This window comes from Rhinolophus ferrumequinum, chromosome 18 (genome assembly GCF_004115265.2).
Source record: "Rhinolophus ferrumequinum isolate MPI-CBG mRhiFer1 chromosome 18, mRhiFer1_v1.p, whole genome shotgun sequence".
Lineage (NCBI taxonomy): Eukaryota > Metazoa > Chordata > Mammalia > Chiroptera > Rhinolophidae > Rhinolophus > Rhinolophus ferrumequinum.
In genome coordinates, this window is record NC_046301.1 from 38,599,231 (window position 1) to 38,617,398 (window position 18,168).

The window sequence follows — 18,168 nt, forward strand, 5'->3', positions numbered from 1 at the left end:
CAGTAACTATTTGTCCTCCACGATGGATTTCAAACTTTGCAATATTTTAATTGTCTGTCATTTCTCTACACAATCATAGATGATTTATTTAAAGATTTTTTTCCCCTGTGAATATTTTACATGAGGAAAGCAAAGAATAACCACGTGGCACTACATTGTATATAAAGTCTTGTGCCTTTACCCCCAAGACCTTCCCTGGTCACAGATGTCCTATGGGAAGTCCTTTGGGTGGAGGTTCCTCTTTGGAAACTGCTCGGTGATCTGTCGTCCCTTTATCACAGTTTCAGGTCAGAACAGTCTCTCCTTGAGTTTACTAACTTTCTCTAAGTCTCCATTTTTCAATAAATGTAGACTGTATTTAATGAATAGGTCTTGAGAGTATAAAGTATTTCCAAAGATGCTAATAAGATACAAATTTAAGAAAAAATATTCCATGATTCCAGTCCACTTGTTAAAATTTTTGTTTCCTTTCATTTCCCATGAATGGGTATAGTAACAGTCTGAGATCAGTTCTTTTCTTTTGGATGATTTCAAATGTAGTATCAGGGCTTAGACTTGCAGCGCCTAGAAGTATGTTCAGTTATGGTTGTTTTCCAGACAATTTTTTTGCCATGGAAATAATAATTAATTCACATTTATTTTCTTGAAGAAGTATATTTGTGGGTTTTCCCACTGAGCTAGAAAAATGCCTTACATTTTTCTTCCTTCCTACATAAATACTGAGTTTGAGTGATCTTGCTGGATTGTTCAAACACTGCGATTGTCACTTTAAAAAGATCTATGGTGATCCAGAGTGGGAAGCTGAAGCCTGTGCTCAGTGACCCAGGTTAAGGCCCCCTTGAGCTGCAAAGGGAAGTACTTGAAGGCCCAGTGGTTCTTCCTGGGGAGCCTCCCCTGCAGGCGTCCTACCTGCTCACACCCACCGTAGAGGGGCCTTTACCCTGAGAGAAGCTGCAGCCCTGGAGAGCTGGGGGTGCACAAGCGATTGTGGGTGGGGCAGATGGGGCAGTGATGCCTTTTCTGAGGTTGTAACAGTGATTCCCTTGAGCCTGTTTCTCGACATAGGCTTGAGCAGGGAATTCACAGTGTGGGTGTGCTCAGTGATTTGAGTACATTCAGAAGGTCTGTGAAGGTAGGTAGTATTGTCTTCTAGACAAAGGATTTATGAATTTGGGATTTTTTTGGGGGTCAGAACTTTAAACTGAATCTGGCCAAGAGTTTCCTCATTCTTGAGAATTGAGGCCTGAGAAAGGGAGGGTTTTCATTACACCTTGAGACGAGGTTGTGGGAGCTCCCAGAGCTCATTCCAGGGGCTACTCCTTCCCCCGGGAATGACCCACTTTAGGGATTGTATCCCAACAGAGGGAGTGTGGACCTCAAGCTTAGGAGTATGGATTTTTCTTCTGAATTATGGGGAAGCAGGCTGCTTATCTCTCCTGATTTGAATATTTGCATTCAAATATTGCATATTGCATCTCTGAACTCTAGTTTTCGTTAGCAGTTTGTGATATTATTTCCTGGGTGAGTTTAAGATTTTTAGTGCTTGGTATCAAAAATGTTAATTGATTAGAAGATATAGTAATAAGTGTTGATACAAGAAGTGTTGAGCAAGAAATTCTGGAGCCACAGTATTTGTTCCTTTTAGGCAAGAGATCTTGAAAATATGAAATGGGTGTATTTGAGTTATCAGATTTTTCTTTTCAGGTCAACTTTTGTATGTGTTTGTGCCTAGAGAGCTTTGAAAGTGATTATTGCTAAGGCAAATTCATTCCTATTTTAATTGATAGGAAGAAAACTACTCAAAACTTACGTAAGTCTTTGAAAATCCTAGTACATCTAGTGGATTAGGCCCAACTCCCTAGAGCATTCATTGTACAGGCATGGTCCTGTCATTTTGGCAATACTGTCCCCTTCAGATGCCACCTGCTTCACTTTTTGGACATATTTCATTTAGGTCACCGGACAGTGTGCAGGTCCAGTCGGGTTTGGTGCCTATTTTGGGTGTGACACACAAATCCAAGAGTCAACTCCCTGGAATTCAGGGGCACATGGGTTATTCATCAGTACCTGAGAGGGGCCCTTTCAGGTGAGGCTGGAGCGAGTCTTTTTGGAGGTGTCTTTTCCAGTAAACAAATGTCCAGGTTGTAGCATGTGGTGTTCGGGCTTTTTGTCTCCTGGAGTGCTCTGTGGTAAGATTTCTCTACCAAAGAATGATTATTTTCAATAGAAGCAATTAGGCCTTTACAGTATTGAAGTGTGTCTTCCTTTGTCAACTATGGATTGAAAGAAGCAGGAGCCAAGTACATGGGATGTTCTGTAATTATCTCGAAAGGTGAGAGTTTGAGTCCCAAAGGGGTAAACCTCAGATTTAAAAGGACTAGTGGCATTGCTTTGGGCTAGGATATCTGGAGGGTTTCTATAAATTTGGCCAGTTGAGTCTTAATAATGTTAGTGCATTTGACTAAACCTGAGGATTGAGAGTGGTAAGTGCTGTGAAAATGTTATAAGATCAGCACAGACTTGTTGAAGCACCTGACCTGTTAAAATGGTTTCCTGATCATGTTGGAATTCAGGAGAGATTCTCCAGGTAGACATAATATAATCTCTTCCAAAAGGACATTAGCCACAGAAATGGCAATAGCCGGCCTACAAGAGAGAAAGCTTCTGTCTAGTGAGAACACATACCGTGTTTCCCGAAAATAAGACCTAGCCAGACTATCAACTCTAATGCGTCTTTTGGAGCAAAAATTAATATAAGACCTGGTCTTATTTTAATATAATATAAGACCAGGAATAATACAATATAATATAATATAATGTAATATAATACCAGGTCTTATATATTAATTTTTTCTCCAAAAGATGCATTATAGCTGATGGGCCAGCCAGGTCTTATTTTGGGGGAAACACAGTACATATCATGACTAAAATGTATTTGTATCCGTGACATGGGGGAAGCTGTATGAAATCTATTTGCCATGCCTCAAATCTTCTGTTAAGCAATTTGAAATGTCCAGGGGCAGTGCAAACAGGCTTCCCTGGGTTGTACTTTGGACAGGTGGGTCACTTAAAGTAGGTGCTTTCTACTGCCTTATTAATATTTCCCACCAATGTTGATTCATGAATGCTATCATTTTGTCATTGGACCAGAGGTTTAATGCATGTACAGTGGTCAGGAGTAGAAATATTAGAGTCTCTGATAGGACTAGGTTGTTATTTGTTCTCTCTTTTTATGAAATCAACAGTTCTTGGGTTTCCAATCTTGTTTTTCCCTTTCAGAGGCTAATTGTTGGGTTTCTCTGGCCAGTTTTTCTAAGTTATCAGATGTGGAAATACATTTTTGGACCATGACAGAGGTTTGACTCTTGTTGGTTCCTTTAAGAGCAGCTTTCCTTGTGGGAATGTCAGCAAACTAATTTCTCTTAGCTTCCAGGGAATCAAGTTTAGAATACGTTGGGATCTTAATACTACTTAAAGCAGCAGGTAAAAGTATAACATCCAGTAATTCCTGAATATACAAGCCATCTTTAATTTTATTTCTATTGGAAGTAAGGAAGCCATGTTTGCTTCCACAACATTCCCAAATCATGAATACTCCAAAAGCATATCTGCTCTCAGTATAAATGTTGGCAGTCTTGCCATTGGCTAGGATGCAGGCTTGGGTGAGGGCATATAATTCGGCTTGTTGTGCTGTAGTAGCCAAAGGCAAAGGTGCCGCTTCACTTGTATCAGAGCGTGTTGATATTGCATACCCGGCACATTTTGCCATTGTCACCTTTTACATAATAAGTACCATCAGTGAACCATGAGAAGTCTGTTACCCAGAGGAGTTTGCTGCAGATCATCACGAGGGGTCAGGAGGTGATCAACAGTGTTAAACAGTCATGAGGGGCTTTGTTGGTAACAGGAGGGAAAAGTTAGCAGGATTAAAGTTATTACAACGTGAAAGAGTTATGTGAGGAACAGTTAAAATGAATTCCTAGAAGGTGAGGTGATTGACTGAAAAATGTTGAGTCTGACGAAACGGGGAGCTTCTGCTGCATGGGGTACAAATGGTCGAACGTGATCCCATAGTGATTTCCTCAATGGCTTTAACCAAAGGGCAGTGGTAGTAATGGCTCTAAGTTAAGGGGGATTTCCTCATGCTACAGGGTCCAGCTGCTGGCCATAATAACCTATGGGTCAATGGTGGGTTCCCGTGTTTTGGGGCAAGTACCCTAAAGGCATTCACTTCCTCTTCATAAACAAAAAAGAAAAGGGAGTCTGATAGTTGGGATGCCCAAGGTCAGGCAAGTTCATTAACATCTCCTTAAAGGTTTTAAAGGCTTTGTCACCGTCTTCTTCCCATAAAGTTAAGTCAGAGTTGTTCTTCAGTAAAACAAGCAGAGGTTTTGCCATAAGAGAGAGATTTGGGGTCCAATTTCAGCAATAACCAACTAGTCCAAGAAAACTTTGCTGTTGACTCTTAGTTTGGGGTTTGGGGAAACTTAGGACCCCATGAAGCCTGCCTGGATTTAGGTGCAGCTTTGGTTCTGATATCAGATGCCCTAAATATCGAACCTGGGTTTGGGCAAACTACAACTTTATTTGGAGACTTTATATTCTTTTAAGACCAAAAGTTGTAACAGGTGGATGCTGTCTTCCTGTGAGAAGACTTGGGAGGAAGAGCAAAGAAGGAAGTTGTCCACAAACTGAAACAAAGGAGAAACCCCTAAAGGACTTGATATCATCCAGACCCTCCTTCAGGACTTGTGAGAAATAAGGGCTCTCAGTAAACCCTGAGCCATTACTCTTCAGGTGAATTGCTTTTCTTCCCAAGGGAAGGCAAAAAGATAGTGGCCAGCTACATCACCCGGAATGTGAAAGAATGCACACTACATGAATCAATTACAGTAAAGAACATCCATCCAGTTGGGATGGATGCGAGCAGTGCCTGAAAATTAGGAACAATAGGGTGCGGAGGGATAACAAAGTGGTTTATTGCTTGAAGACGTTTTGAGGGATCTATTTGAATCTTGATAGGAGGTGCACTGTGGATTTTGTCAATGACAGTTGAAGATTTTGACCATAAAAAGAGGATGGCTGCTGATCCAGCAGGATCAAAAACGATCAGTGCTCCCAGATTGAGCTACAGTGTTGTCAGAAATGGAGCAAATAAAAGATGTCGAAGGGTCAATTTAATTCACCTAATTGACTATTTTGATGGCTACTGTCAAATTCTAGAATTATTTTTCCCTTTTGGGAGAAATAAATTTCAGCATGATATTTTTCTAAGAAGTCTCAGCCCAATAAATGCATTAGGGGCAGATGAACTAAAGAGAAAAGGGTGGGTTTCTCTCAAAGGGCCTAAACAAAAAGGAATAGGTTAGAGAGAGGAACCTGGTGAGGTTTATTAGAGACCCCCACTGTTTGAACTGTCTTAATACTCAGAGGAAGGGCTGCTTTACAGCAGTGGGATTGAGCAAAGAGTGTAGCTCTGGTGTCAAGGACAGAGAGAGGTCATTCCTAACCTGAAGAGTTATTTCTCCAAGCCGATTAAGAGGGACGATTGGGAAGAGCCCCTGTAGTTCCTCAGAGCCCCATCATTTGGAATTAAGAGGACATTAGAAAGGCTGGTTAGAAAGCTGATGATGCCTCAGTGCTTTCATTTGCAACCATCTCTTTTCCAACGTCCTGGCTTTTTGCAATAACAGTAGAAACTAGGAGGTTTTTGGTTTTGTGTAGGGACCTTCATTTGCTGGAGTTGAAAATTAAGAATTTTAGCTGTCTTCTAGGAAACTCATCTAGGATACAAGCAGGCTGATTTGCCAAATTACCTAAATCTGGAGTAGACATAGTTTCCCATTCCATTCTGGTCCTTTTGACTAAAAGGGAAAGTGAAATCAACATCTGAAGGAAAACCAGAATTTTCTTTGAAAACAATCTGAAGTCAGATATAATAATCATGAACAGATTCATCAGACTTAAAATTGTTTTCTAATTTTTTAATTACAGTTGACATTCAGTATTATTTTATATTAGTTTCAGGTGTACAGCATAGTGGTTAGATATTTATATAACTTACTAAGTGATCCCCCTGATGAGTCTTGTATCCACCTGACAGCATACATAGTTATTACAATATTATTGACTATATTCCCTTTGTTTTACTTTATATCCCCATGACTATTTTGTAACTACCAATTTGTACTTCTTATTCCCTTCACCTTTTTCATCCAGCCCTCTAACCCCTCTCCCACTTGGCAATTATCAGTTCTGTGTATCTGTGAGTTTGTTTCTGTTTTGTTCACTTATTTTGTTTTTCAGATTCCACATATAAGTGAAATCATGTGGTATTTGTCTTCTCTGTCTGACTTTTTCACTTAGCATAATACCCTCCAGGTCCATCCATGTTGTTGCAAATGGTACAATTTCATTCTTTTCTATGGCCGAGTAATATTCCATTGTGTATATGTACACTTCTTCATTTATCTATCTATTGATGGACACGTATGTTGCTTCTATATCTTAGCTATTGTAAATAATGCTGCAATGAACATAGGGATGCATATATCTTTTTGAATTAGTGTTTTGAATTTCTTCGGATAAATACCCAGAAGTGGGATTGCTGGGTCTTATGGTAGTTCCATTTTTAATTTTTTGAGGAATCTCCATATTGTTTTCCATAGTGGCTGCCCAAATTACAATCCCACCAACAGTACATGAGGGTTCCCTTTTTTCCACATCCTCACCAACACTTGTTTGTTAATTTATTGATGATAGCCATTCTGACAGGTAGGAGGTGATAGCTCATTGTGGTTTTAATGTGCATTTCTTTGATGATTAGTGACCTTGAGTATTCTTTCATATGTCTATTAGCCATCTGTTTGTCCTCATTGGAGAAATGTCTGTTCAGGTCCTTTGCCCATTTTTTAATGGGATTGCTTGTAGTTTTTTTTGTGTTAACTTGTGTGAGTTCTTTATAAATTTTGGATATTAACCCCTTTCAGATGTATCATTGGTGACTATCTACTTCCAGTCAGTAGGTTGTCTTTTTGTTTTGTTGATGGTTCCTTTGCTGTGCAAAATGTTTTTAGTTCGAGGTAATCACATGGTTTATTTTTTTCTTTTGTTTCCCTTGCCAGAAGAAACATATCAAAAAAAGAAAAAAAAAGATTCTGCTAAGAGTAATATCAAAGAGTTTGCTGCCTATGTTTTCTTCTAGGAGTTTTATAGTTTCGGGTCGTACACTTAGGTACTTAACCCATTTTGAGTTTATACTTGTATATGGTAAAAGAAAGTGGTCTAGTTTTTTTTCTTCCTCTCTTTCTTTCTTTCTTTCTTTTCTTTTCTTTTTTTTTTCTTTTTTTCTTTTCTTTTTTTTTTTGCATGTGTCTGTCCAGTTTTCCCAACATCACTTATCAGGTTCATCAAACTTTTGTTAATAATCCTGAATTTTGTTCCAGTCAACAGGCTTCAGAAAGGCTCCTGTAATTGCTCATTGGAGTTCTCCAGAAAGTGTTTAGTATTTTGCCAAAAGTTAGGGGTTTGTTTTTCTAAATCCTTTCGTGGATGTTATCTTCGCACAAGCTTCATCCATCTAGTGTTTGGCTCAACCCTCACCAACAAACATGTAGACTGATATAAATCTGAGAAACCAGATTGTTGAGTTTGAATAACTATGTCAAATTCTTCAGCAAATGTATGGGAGTCCTCAGTTACTTTAGGAAATTTTTCAGCTATGACTCAAAATTCGGCCTTACTCTGGGGAACTTAGGAAAGTTGAGGTTTGTTAGGTTCCTCAGAAGACTTAATTTCAAAAGGGCAGGTACTAATAGGTTTAGAGGAGGAGTGAATGGGGAGAGGTTTGAAGGAGGGAAAAGATGGCAGCAGAGGTGGAACCTGAAAAGAAAAGAAATCCAGGGAGAGAAACAAGATGGTACTGGTGGCAGAGACTGAGACAAAGCAGCCAAGGGAGAGATACAAAATGGCACTGAAGAGGAACTGGAGGCTTCAGAAACCATTTTTTTCTTTAAATGTTTGTTTACCTCAGTTAATGTTAAATTTTTATTTTGCAAAAGGTAATTTTAGTTTGCTGGTAACATTTGGAAGCTTCGAAATATCTATCAAAATAGGTATTCCATTCAGTTTTGCCAGTTTCAGAGCTGTGATTGTCAAATTCAGTTTTAAGAAAAGTAAGTTTGGGGATTTCAATAGTTCCCCTTAATGACCATTGGTATTCTAAATTACTTTTGATCAAATCAGTCCATTTAGTGTGAAATGTGCATGAGGAGAGACCACAGTTTTTAAACATAAAATCAGCTGCAGTCCCTGTAGGGGGGTTGCCCTTAATTTATTTAGGTAACTGAGATCCTGTTTGTCAGAGGTTTTTATTAAGAGCAAAAAGTCCAAATAGTCTGCAGGCCAAATACCGATACATTTCCCATGGGAACTGTCTGATCCCGATGGAGTCCAAAGGATGAATAACACAATTCTAGAGGAACAACCTGGTCCTATAGGAGTCAGGCTGAAGTGGCAAAGGAGTACTCACAGACAAATAAGGCTTAACCAGAAAAGGACAGTCTTAAATTAGATCTTGAATAATCTCTAGAGCTTCAAAACACAAAACAGGAGCTTGGATCCAAGAGAAACCTTACCTTCAAAATTCAGACTTGGTGAGAAAGCAGTGGGCTCACAGGGGTTTGTGGGCATCGTGCCTGTTTGTTCACCAGCCTTGGAGTTATCAGGGGTCTTCCCTGGACGCCCATGCTAGCCACCAAATACTATGTTGACCTTAAGCAAAAAGTCAGCCAGATATTTTTTACACAAAATGGGTTTATTTGGGAACAACAAAGAATTGCAATTCAGAACAGGCAACCATGGTGAGCCACATTCAAGTCCGCTAAAACAACGGAGATGAAATTTATAGGGGAGAAGAGGAAGTTAGGAGGGGGATTATAAAGAGTTCTTCCTGTTGGGCTTTTCAATCTATGTAGGGTACAAGCTCCCCCTACAGGCCCTCCGGACTCCAGTCTTGGTTGAGGTCTACTTTACTGATTTTCACATAAATTACTCAGTTTATTTTAAATAACAATACATGCTAAGGTTGGCAAAAATCTGTAAGTCGACTAATTGCTGGAACACCCCTCCAGTGCTTTTGTTTCAGCCATCCCCAATAGCCAGTGTTGAATTTCTTGAGCATCCTATTATTGTTTCTTTATATAAAAAGAAGCAATTGAAAATGCATATGTTTCTTACCCACCTTTGTCTTGCAATGAGCACTTGGACACCACACTTTTTATCTGATGGCTTACCGCTGAAGCCACACTCCTCTTCCCCTTGGGCCCCCACTTGAACAAGCTGATGAGAAAGTCTGGATGTTCTTTCCTCTAGAGATAGATGGCAGGAGATTCAAATCAAACAAACCCTGTCCTTGGGCAAGAATTTTTGTCCTGGCCCCACCCCCAATCACAATGGACACCCAGGCCGGTCTCCTTTCCTTGTTCTCTCAAGCCATTTCAGAGCTGCTTGAGAGGCCGCCCTGCCTTTCGGAGACCTCAATTATGTAAGTCCTAAGCTTTTCCTACACTTGGTATGTGTGTGGTGGTGGGGAGGAGAGGGCAAGCATACCATCACCATTCTCAATATGGCAATCATACCTCTGCAGTTGTCCCAACGTGACCACCTACCTGGGTCTGTCTTCTCTTGCTCTGACTTGCTCACCTGCTCTGCTGCCTGATGGCTGCACTGTGGGCTGCTGGGTGCTAGGGAGCTGGTGCTGTGAGCTGTGCTGCCCCATGGGGCAGTGTGGACCCCACCAAACCCCAGTTCTATGAGCAGCCAACCAGAGTGGGCAGTTTCGAGAATTTCCAGGCATTTGGGAGCAGGCGTATGGGATTGGAGCCCTCCTTAAAGTGATTCGGGGGTCGATGTCTTTGCCGGGATTTCTGTGTGTTAGAGTGAAGCTGTGACAGAGGCTGGGTTGGCCCCAACATATAGGGATTGTATAGGTGGGAAAGGGGGACTATACCCTGTGCAAGAGGTGGGCCCATTGGCTGGTAGCTCCTGAAAGAGCAGGTATTTAACAAGAGAAAAAGAACGGGGGAGAGGGGGTAGGGGGGTGGGTGGGTGAGGCTACCATCGAAAATCCCACTGAGCCCACACTCCTAATACCAGAGGGCTCCCCAGGACCCTTAAGTGCCTGTGCTGTTGCTGCCCCTGCCTCTACTGCAGCCCAGATCCTGACCCTTGGGGTTAGGGAGACAAAAGACCATGGCCTCACTGTGGCACAGCCAAGGGATTAGTTCAAATTCATCTTAAACTTGGAGTCCTTAAACTATAAAGCGATGGAGTGGACCCTAACCCTGATGGCACTCTTTTGGCTCTGTAGAGGGGTAAAAAATACCAGGGTATTTATTTATAAATTTTATAATGTACAAAAAAGTAATAAATGCACAGTAACACCCCTTTCCCTGAAGTATACTTAGTGACCAAAATATGTAACAGGGAAAGAAAGGAGGGAGAAAACAAAAAATACTGAAAAAGAGGCCCACAGTTGGATCCAATTGAAAACGCAAAATATACCAAAAGAAGTTACACAACAAAAAAGATGAAAGGAAAAATAAATTTAAAACTGTAAAAAAAGAACCTATATGAAAGGGAACTACTTGTCTTTTGGACCTCTACGACATAGGTCCTGAATTAATGTTATCCCCTGATATAATTCACAAATCTCCATGCAAATAATCAGTACCAGGACTCATATTGTATATATGTGGGATCCCACTAAATTTAAGCAAGGTACCCCCGATAATGTTAGAGGAGTTACTGAATACAATATAGAGGAAAAATAGAGATCTTTTACAATAACCATGAGAACTATGGTCTTACATAAATTCCCCATGATCATAGCACCCATTGTCTTAAAATATCCCACATTGAGCAGCAACGGTCTGAACAAACGAATTATAAAAATAAATTTTAATTTAGTCTTTGGCATATTCAAATTACATTGACAACATGGGACCACGCAGTCTTTACCCCCCAGTTAATTACTTCATATGACCCCATGTAAATTGAACAGGGCCTTGAAGAATTGAAAACCATTGAACAATATCTATTTAATGAAGAAGTGATTATCTACTCTGCTTCTCCTTATAATAGCTGAATTTGTCCTGATCTTAAACGTGGAAAGAATGCATGACACCTCACACTGGAATACCACAACCTCTGGGTTGGGTTGTGGTCGCAGTGAATTAGCCCGTATTCCCAGTCCCCAACATTATGGAAATTACTGCCTCCATCCACTCAGCAACTGATACACATTCTGCTCTCAGATTTAAGTAAGTCTGGTCTGCTCAGTGCCTGTGTCACCAGCCTCTCAGCTGCAGTTGGCCTTCACCTCTGAAGGGACAGGGCACACCTTTACCTGGTTCCCCTTAGGGAACCTCAGCACCATTACCATTGCTCACAGTCTCTGCAGGCAGGGGCTGAACTGAATCCATCTTGCTCCAGGAGCACAAGTATGACATTAAACTAATGACGTCATCCTCTGAGAGTATTTTATCCTCCTCTGAGGACCCTCAGAGGACATAAAAAATATTGATAAAAAGAGCTTGTCAAAAGGTGAGAGGCCATTGCTATGTAAATGAGGTGAGGCCTGGCACCTTGTTTAAATTCCTAAAAAGTAGTTGGTAATCTGGGTCTTGCTCCGTCCTTGACCTAGTGAAGAAATAGCTATTGTCCCTCTCAGCCCCCACAACATTGTCTAGATTCTTTTGGTGTTCTGGAGGCAACATATCCCTTACACATTGAATGTGAGTCCATTTATGTTTTTACTTGCAAACTGGCCCACCTTGAATTGGTACGGCTACAACAAAACAAAAAGGCTTGACTTGGTCAAATTGCCATGCAACAAGCTCTCCCATTAATGCCATCAGATACTTTCACAATAGAGGCTTCAGGGACCTTCTGGAGTTACCCATGATGACCTTAAGTTCTCCATAGGCTTCTGATGCAAGAAACTGCCCTAGGCTCCAAACTGCATACCATTAGAGCTGCAGTTGTCATTGCTTATAGGGCTTTCCTAAAAGTAGCCCTGAGCATGTGACCCCTTAGGAAGCTACCCATTATGCCTTGGGACCTGTAACTCAGCTCAGCTATTGAGACCCCTTGAAACAAGATATAGCTAAACCTGGGCCCTCGGGCATATTCTATCTGTAGAACGGGGTGGCCTCCCCTCTCCTCAGCCTTGGAGCTGGAAGAGGTCACCCTGTCCCAGACCCTGAGGCTCCCTGGGGAGCTCCTTAGGATTCCCTGAGTGAAAAGCAATGGGACTTCATAGACTTTAGGGTCGATATCACCTCTTTAGTACATGATGGAGTTTGGGCAGAGTTGCTGCTTTTATCCCTTAATTGGAACATCCTTTTAAAAGATAGGACTTGGGTCCACAGGACTGACCAAACATCAGGCAGTCATCTTAGCAGTGACCAGCAATTGGCTTTGTCATCTGTGTTTCCAGACTTTGATCATTGTCTAAGAGTTGTCCTTTTGTGGTAAAAGAATTCTGGGACTGCCTTGCCTCACAGTTGTCCATAATACAAATCAAGGTAACACCTGTCTCTATGTGTATATTAAGGCCACAATACAAGGCCTTGCTAGGACACTTACATTAGTTTTGATTTCTTTGAGTTATGCAATGTCTGGGCTTTGGCGATGTAAAATGACATAGTAATTTATGTAAGACAATATGTAAGTCCATCTTTTCTATATCATATAGAATACTTTCATTGCCCTAAAAATCTCCTGTACTCCACCTGTCATTCATTCTTCCCTTCCATCCCCAATCTCTGGCAACTGAAGATCTTTCACTACCTCATAGTTTTGTCCTTACCAGAACTTTCCTTAGACTTTCAGGACAGTTTGATTAGAACTAGTTAGAGGGCACATCATTGTCTTCTTCCTGATCTGACCAAGAAAGTACCCAGTTTCTTAACATTATGATGTTATTAACTGCATGTTCCCTATAATGGTCTTTCTCAAAAAGAGGAAGTTCCCCTCTGTTCCTAGTTTGCTATCATAAATAGATTTTGGATTTTTAAAAATGCTTTCACACTTTCATTTTCTCCCCTTTAATTCCTGATATGAATAATTTCTGTCTTTTTTATTCTCAGCTTGTATATAGACCTTTCTCAATTTCATTAATCTTTTCAAAGAACCAGTTTGGGGTTGTGTTGATTTTTCTCAATTGATTTCCAGTAATTTTGTTGATTTTTCCTCTAATTTTTATTCTTTCTCTTCTTGTGCTTGCTTTGTGGGTTTAATTTGCTCTTCTTTTTTCAGTTTCATAAGCTAGAGGCTTAGATCATTGATCACAGATCTCTTTTTTTCAGGTGTATGTCTTCAATGCATTTCCCTCTCAGCACTGGTTTTGCTGCATCCTACAAATTTTGGTAAATTGTGTTTTCCTTTTTGTTTATTTCAAAATGATGTAATTGTTCTTGAGATTCTACTTTGATCCATGAGTTATTTGGAGTGTGTTGTTTAATCTCCAAGCATTTGAGGGTTTCCCAGTATCTTTCTGTTACTGATTTCTAGGTCAATGCCTTTGTGGCCTGAGAGCGTATTCGGTATGATTTCTATATTTTCAAACGTGTTAAGGTGTGTCTTATGTCCCAGAATGTGTTCTAGCTTCATGAATTTTCAGTGTGAACTTAAAAAGAATGTGTATTCTGCTGTTGTTTGATGAAGTATTCATGGTTTTCAATTAAATCCATTTGTTTGATGCAACTGTTCAACTGTGGCTTTTCTGATTTTCTTCCTGCTGGTACTCGTAACTATTCATAGAGGTTGTTGAAAGTCTGCAGTATGACAGTGGATTCATCTGTTTCTCCTTGCAGTTCTAGCCATTCCCCCTCGTGCATTTTCCCACTGTGTTGTTATGCACATAAGCATAAGGAGTGCTATGTCTCCTTGGGTGCTATGTCTCCTTGACCCATTTATCATTCTGTAAAGCCTCTCTTTATCCCTGTGCTTTGTCTGAAATTACTAGATATGCCAGCTAACTTTCAATGTTAACATGGTATATCTTTTTCTATCCCTAGTCTCAATCTGTCTTTATTGTTCACGTGGCTTTATTACAGACAACATGTAATTGGGTGTTGTTTTTTATCCACTATGATAGTATCTGTTTTTCAATTGTTGTATTTAGAACATTGACTTTTAAAGTAGTTATTGATACAGGTGGATTAACATATGCCATAATTTTTTTGTGTTATTTCGTGCCCTTGTTGTTTCCCACTTGTCTTCCACCTTTTTTCTAGCTTCTCTGGCTTAGAGCATTTTATCTGATTTCATTTTTTTCTCCTCCCTTAGTATAACAATTATACTTCCTTATTTATTATTGTATTGGTTGCCCTTGACTTTGCAGTATATCGTTAACCCACGTTCTCTTTGAAATAACACTAAACCACTTCATTGATCTCTTACAACAGAGTCTTCCTAATTCCGACCTCTCCTGCGCTGTAATATTGCTGTCATTTAATTTACTTATCCATAAGCTAGGATTACTGAATACATTGTTGCTAGTATTATTTTTGAACAAATTGTTATCTGTCGGATTAATAAAGAATTTTTAAGTGATATTACTGTCCCTTCGTTGATTCCTTCTCAAACACTACCTTCATCATTTTCCTTCCTTTTGAAGAATTTCCTTTAATATTTCATGCAGAAGAGGTATACTGGTGATCAGTTCCCTCAATATATGCTCGTCCCACAAAGTCTTTAATTCTCTCTCACTTTTGAAGGATAATTTTGCTCAATACAGAATTCTAGTCAAGTTTTAGAATTCTAGTTTATTTCTGTGAACATTTTAAATATTTCATTCTATAAATGGTGCAACCACTTGGAAAACAGTCTGGCAATTCCTCAAAAATTAAACCTAGAATCGCCATATGGCCCATCAATTCCTCTCCTAGGCATGTGTTGAAGAAAAATGAACACATATGTTTGAACAAAAATTTGTACTTGAATATTATAGTAGTGTTATTAATAGTAGCCAAAAATGAAAATAAACAAAATGTCTCTTAATGGATGAATAGATAAACAAAAAGTGTTTTATCCATACAATGGAACATTATTTGGCCATAAAAATGAATGAAGTATTGGTACATGCTAAAACATGGTTGTCCCTTGAAAAAAATTATGCAGAGTGAATGAAGTCAATCACAAGATCATATGTAATTCCATTCATTTGTAAGTCCCAAATGAGGTAATATATAAAGACAAAAAGTAGATTAGAGATTCCTAAGGCTGGTGATTGGAGAAGAAAGATGGTAATATTGGTATTGATGGCAAAAGTATAGAAAAGTTTGTTTTTGAGGTGACAAAAATGTTTAAAAATTGACTTGGTCATGATTGCACACACCTGGGAATGTACTGAAAACTGTTGAATTGTACACTTTATATGGGTTGCACTGTATATTATGTACATTTTATCTCCATTAGGCTGTTCATATAAATAAATAAATGCATTAAAAGTTTTGCAGTCCAATCATTTAGGCATGTAAGGGTTTCTAGAGTAGGTCATACATCCAGCACCTCACGTAGTTACTGTGTGTGTTTGGGGGCGGGGGATGAGACTGCGTAATCCACTCTTAGCAAATTTCAAGTGTACAATAAGTATTCGTATATCAAATCACGTTGTAATCTTTAAATATAGACAATTTTATTTGTCAATTACACCTCAATAAAACTGGTGGGAAAAGGAATTTAAGGTGCATTCCTAGTTTATATAACGATTTATTGTTTTTCTTATGTCAGTGAAAATGGGAATCAGTTGTCTTAGGGTTATTATAGTCATTTACATTTCAGAGTTCTCTAGGGACAGAGGTAAAAACTGATGTAAATTAAATTTCCTCCCAGTGTGAAATGTAATGAACACATCTCACACCCTGTGGTTAGACTGAGAAGAGTCCTTGCGCCCAGGCTGGAGCTGTGGGTTCCAACTTCCCACCAGAACCAAGTGCTCTGGATTCTTTCCCTTAAGGACCAAGTGACTGGGGGTGGGGAAGAGATGAAGGAAGGCTCATTGCTGTCAAGGATCAAAGTTTGAAATGAAACCAGACTCTGTTACAGATGGTGAGGTCACATTGTCTGTGTTTCCAAACAAGGGTCACAGTTCCATGAGTGGTCTGACAGCCTTGCACCAAGCCCTTGACACCTAGAGGACATAAGAGTCTCTTGTTCCAGTGTCACCTGGCCGAGTTGTCTTCATGTTCTGCACTCACTTGCTCCATTTGGAAACTCAAGAATTTCCTGTGCACACCTGTGTCCATATGTTCACGAAGAGCTGGGCAAATACGGTACTTTTAGCCCCCGGCCAGACAAAAGTTCTGTTTCAAGTCTGAGTCTCGGGTCCCCCTAAGGGCTGTCACTCAGGCTCGAGAAGGCGCGCCATTGTTAAGATGTCCAATCATAGGTGTTTCTGGGGCAGGTGGGTGGGGCGAGACACCGCATGGGCGTGGACTTCCCAGCTACCTTCAGGCCTGGCTAGGGAATGTGCGTCGCCTGTCATTAACGGTCCCTGATGGCTGTGTTGTAGTTTCCGTGGCGATGTGATCTACACGGGTAGTGGGAGTTTAGGCAGGACTCAGGGAAACGCAGGAAACCAAAAATGGTGAGTGTGCGGGGCCGGGTTCGCAGACGGGGTCGAGAGGCTGGTTGGAACCGGCTGGAACCGGCTGGAACCGGCTGTGGTGGGACCCGGCCTCCCCTCGGTGAAGTCGGGAGTCTGCACACCGGAGTGCGTCGGGGGCACCGCTGAGACCATAGTCCTCTCCGGCTCGCATCGTGGGGACTGGGCGGGTAGCGGGCGACTTCGGCCCCGGAGCCTCTTTGGGCAGTTCTGCGCCCCCAGTCCCGTGTCTCCCCAGATGGTGCGGTGACCACGGGGAGGGTCCTCAGTAGACAATTGTGACTCCGTCTACGCGGCTCGTGCGTGGGAGGAGCTGTGGTCTGTGGGGTCCCCGGCTCCTTTCAACCCAGGAGTCCAGTTTTTTTCCTGAGTTTTTCAGATTTTGGGAAGCAGGGTCTTAAATCCAGGACCCTGTTCCCCCAGATTGGCTATTCCTAGGAGTGACAATAAACTCCTAAATTTCCAGATCCACCTCGAATTCCCAAAGCCAACTTCCCTTCTGCGACTCAGCATCATTATCAACTCTGTTTGTCCTCTGGGTGCGTTTCAAACAGACTCACTATTTTAATTGTTTATTTTTTAGCAGAATCATTTTAGCGGAATGCTCCGTCTTAAAAGATTTATATTTTTGCATATTTTTTTTCATGAGAAGAAAGCCGAGAATAACCACCTGGATGGACTACGCTGTATGAAATCCCCGTTCCTCCTGCCCTGGGCACAGGCATCCTATGGGAAGTCCTTTGGGTGGAGGCTCCTCTTTGGAAACTTTCCTGGGTGATCTGTCCTGTCAGCAATGTCCCTCCTGGGTTTGTCACTTGAAAACATATATTGACGTATTTAAGTATCATGTTTTCAATAGGAATAAAATGTGTTTAATCAATAGAGCTTGAAAGACAGTGTAAAATACTTCCAAAGAGGCACGAAAGAGGTGACTTCTGACAAAGTATTCTAGTATTACATTCCATTTTTATAGGGTTCTTTCACTTCTTTCTTTCTGAGCAGGTGTAGTGAGTTTCTGAGGTTTTATTTTCGGTGCTTTCAAATACAGTTCCAGGCCTTAGCATTGCGGAGCAGAATTGTTCAGGTAGATTTCCGGAGAGAAGCTAATGATCCCTGGAAATGGGGGTGCAAATGCATAGGTGTGGGTTGGGGTGAGTGATGATACCCATTCTGAGGTTGTGGTTGTGGGTCTTTGCATTCCGGGTATAATTTGTGCACAGTGAGATGGTCTGTGACGATCGGGTGTTCTGTCTGGTGGACAAAGGGTTTATGAATTGGGGAGTTCATTTGGGTCAGAATCTTAAACTGAATCAGGCTGAGAGTTTCCTCACCGTGAGAATGGAAGCCTGGGGGAGGGAGTGCTTCCATGCTTACAGGAGGGGGTGTGTATGTGGAGCGGTCAGAGTTCCTTCCTGGGGCTGCTCCGGTGTCCCTCTCTCCTTCCCCAGGGACTGACCCATTCCAGGGGTTCTGTCTCAATCCACGTCTAGACGCCA

The 18,168-nt window shown here is 40.9% G+C and overlaps 1 protein-coding gene across 2 annotated transcripts in view; it reads left to right on the plus strand.

Moving 5' to 3' along the window:
* The window catches only part of LOC117037429 (zinc finger protein 709-like), a 46,390-nt gene that overhangs the window by 11,424 nt on the left and 16,798 nt on the right, over positions 1-18,168 (plus strand). The window contains exon 1 of one of the 2 annotated variants that reach the window (XM_033133402.1): positions 16,524-16,654. The exons of the other annotated variant lie outside the window; for it this stretch is intronic. Within the exon in view, the coding sequence (XP_032989293.1) occupies positions 16,652-16,654 (3 nt within the window). The 5' untranslated portion in view covers positions 16,524-16,651. Of the gene's footprint in view, positions 1-16,523; positions 16,655-18,168 lie in introns of those variants that run through there. 2 annotated transcript variants of the gene reach the window in all.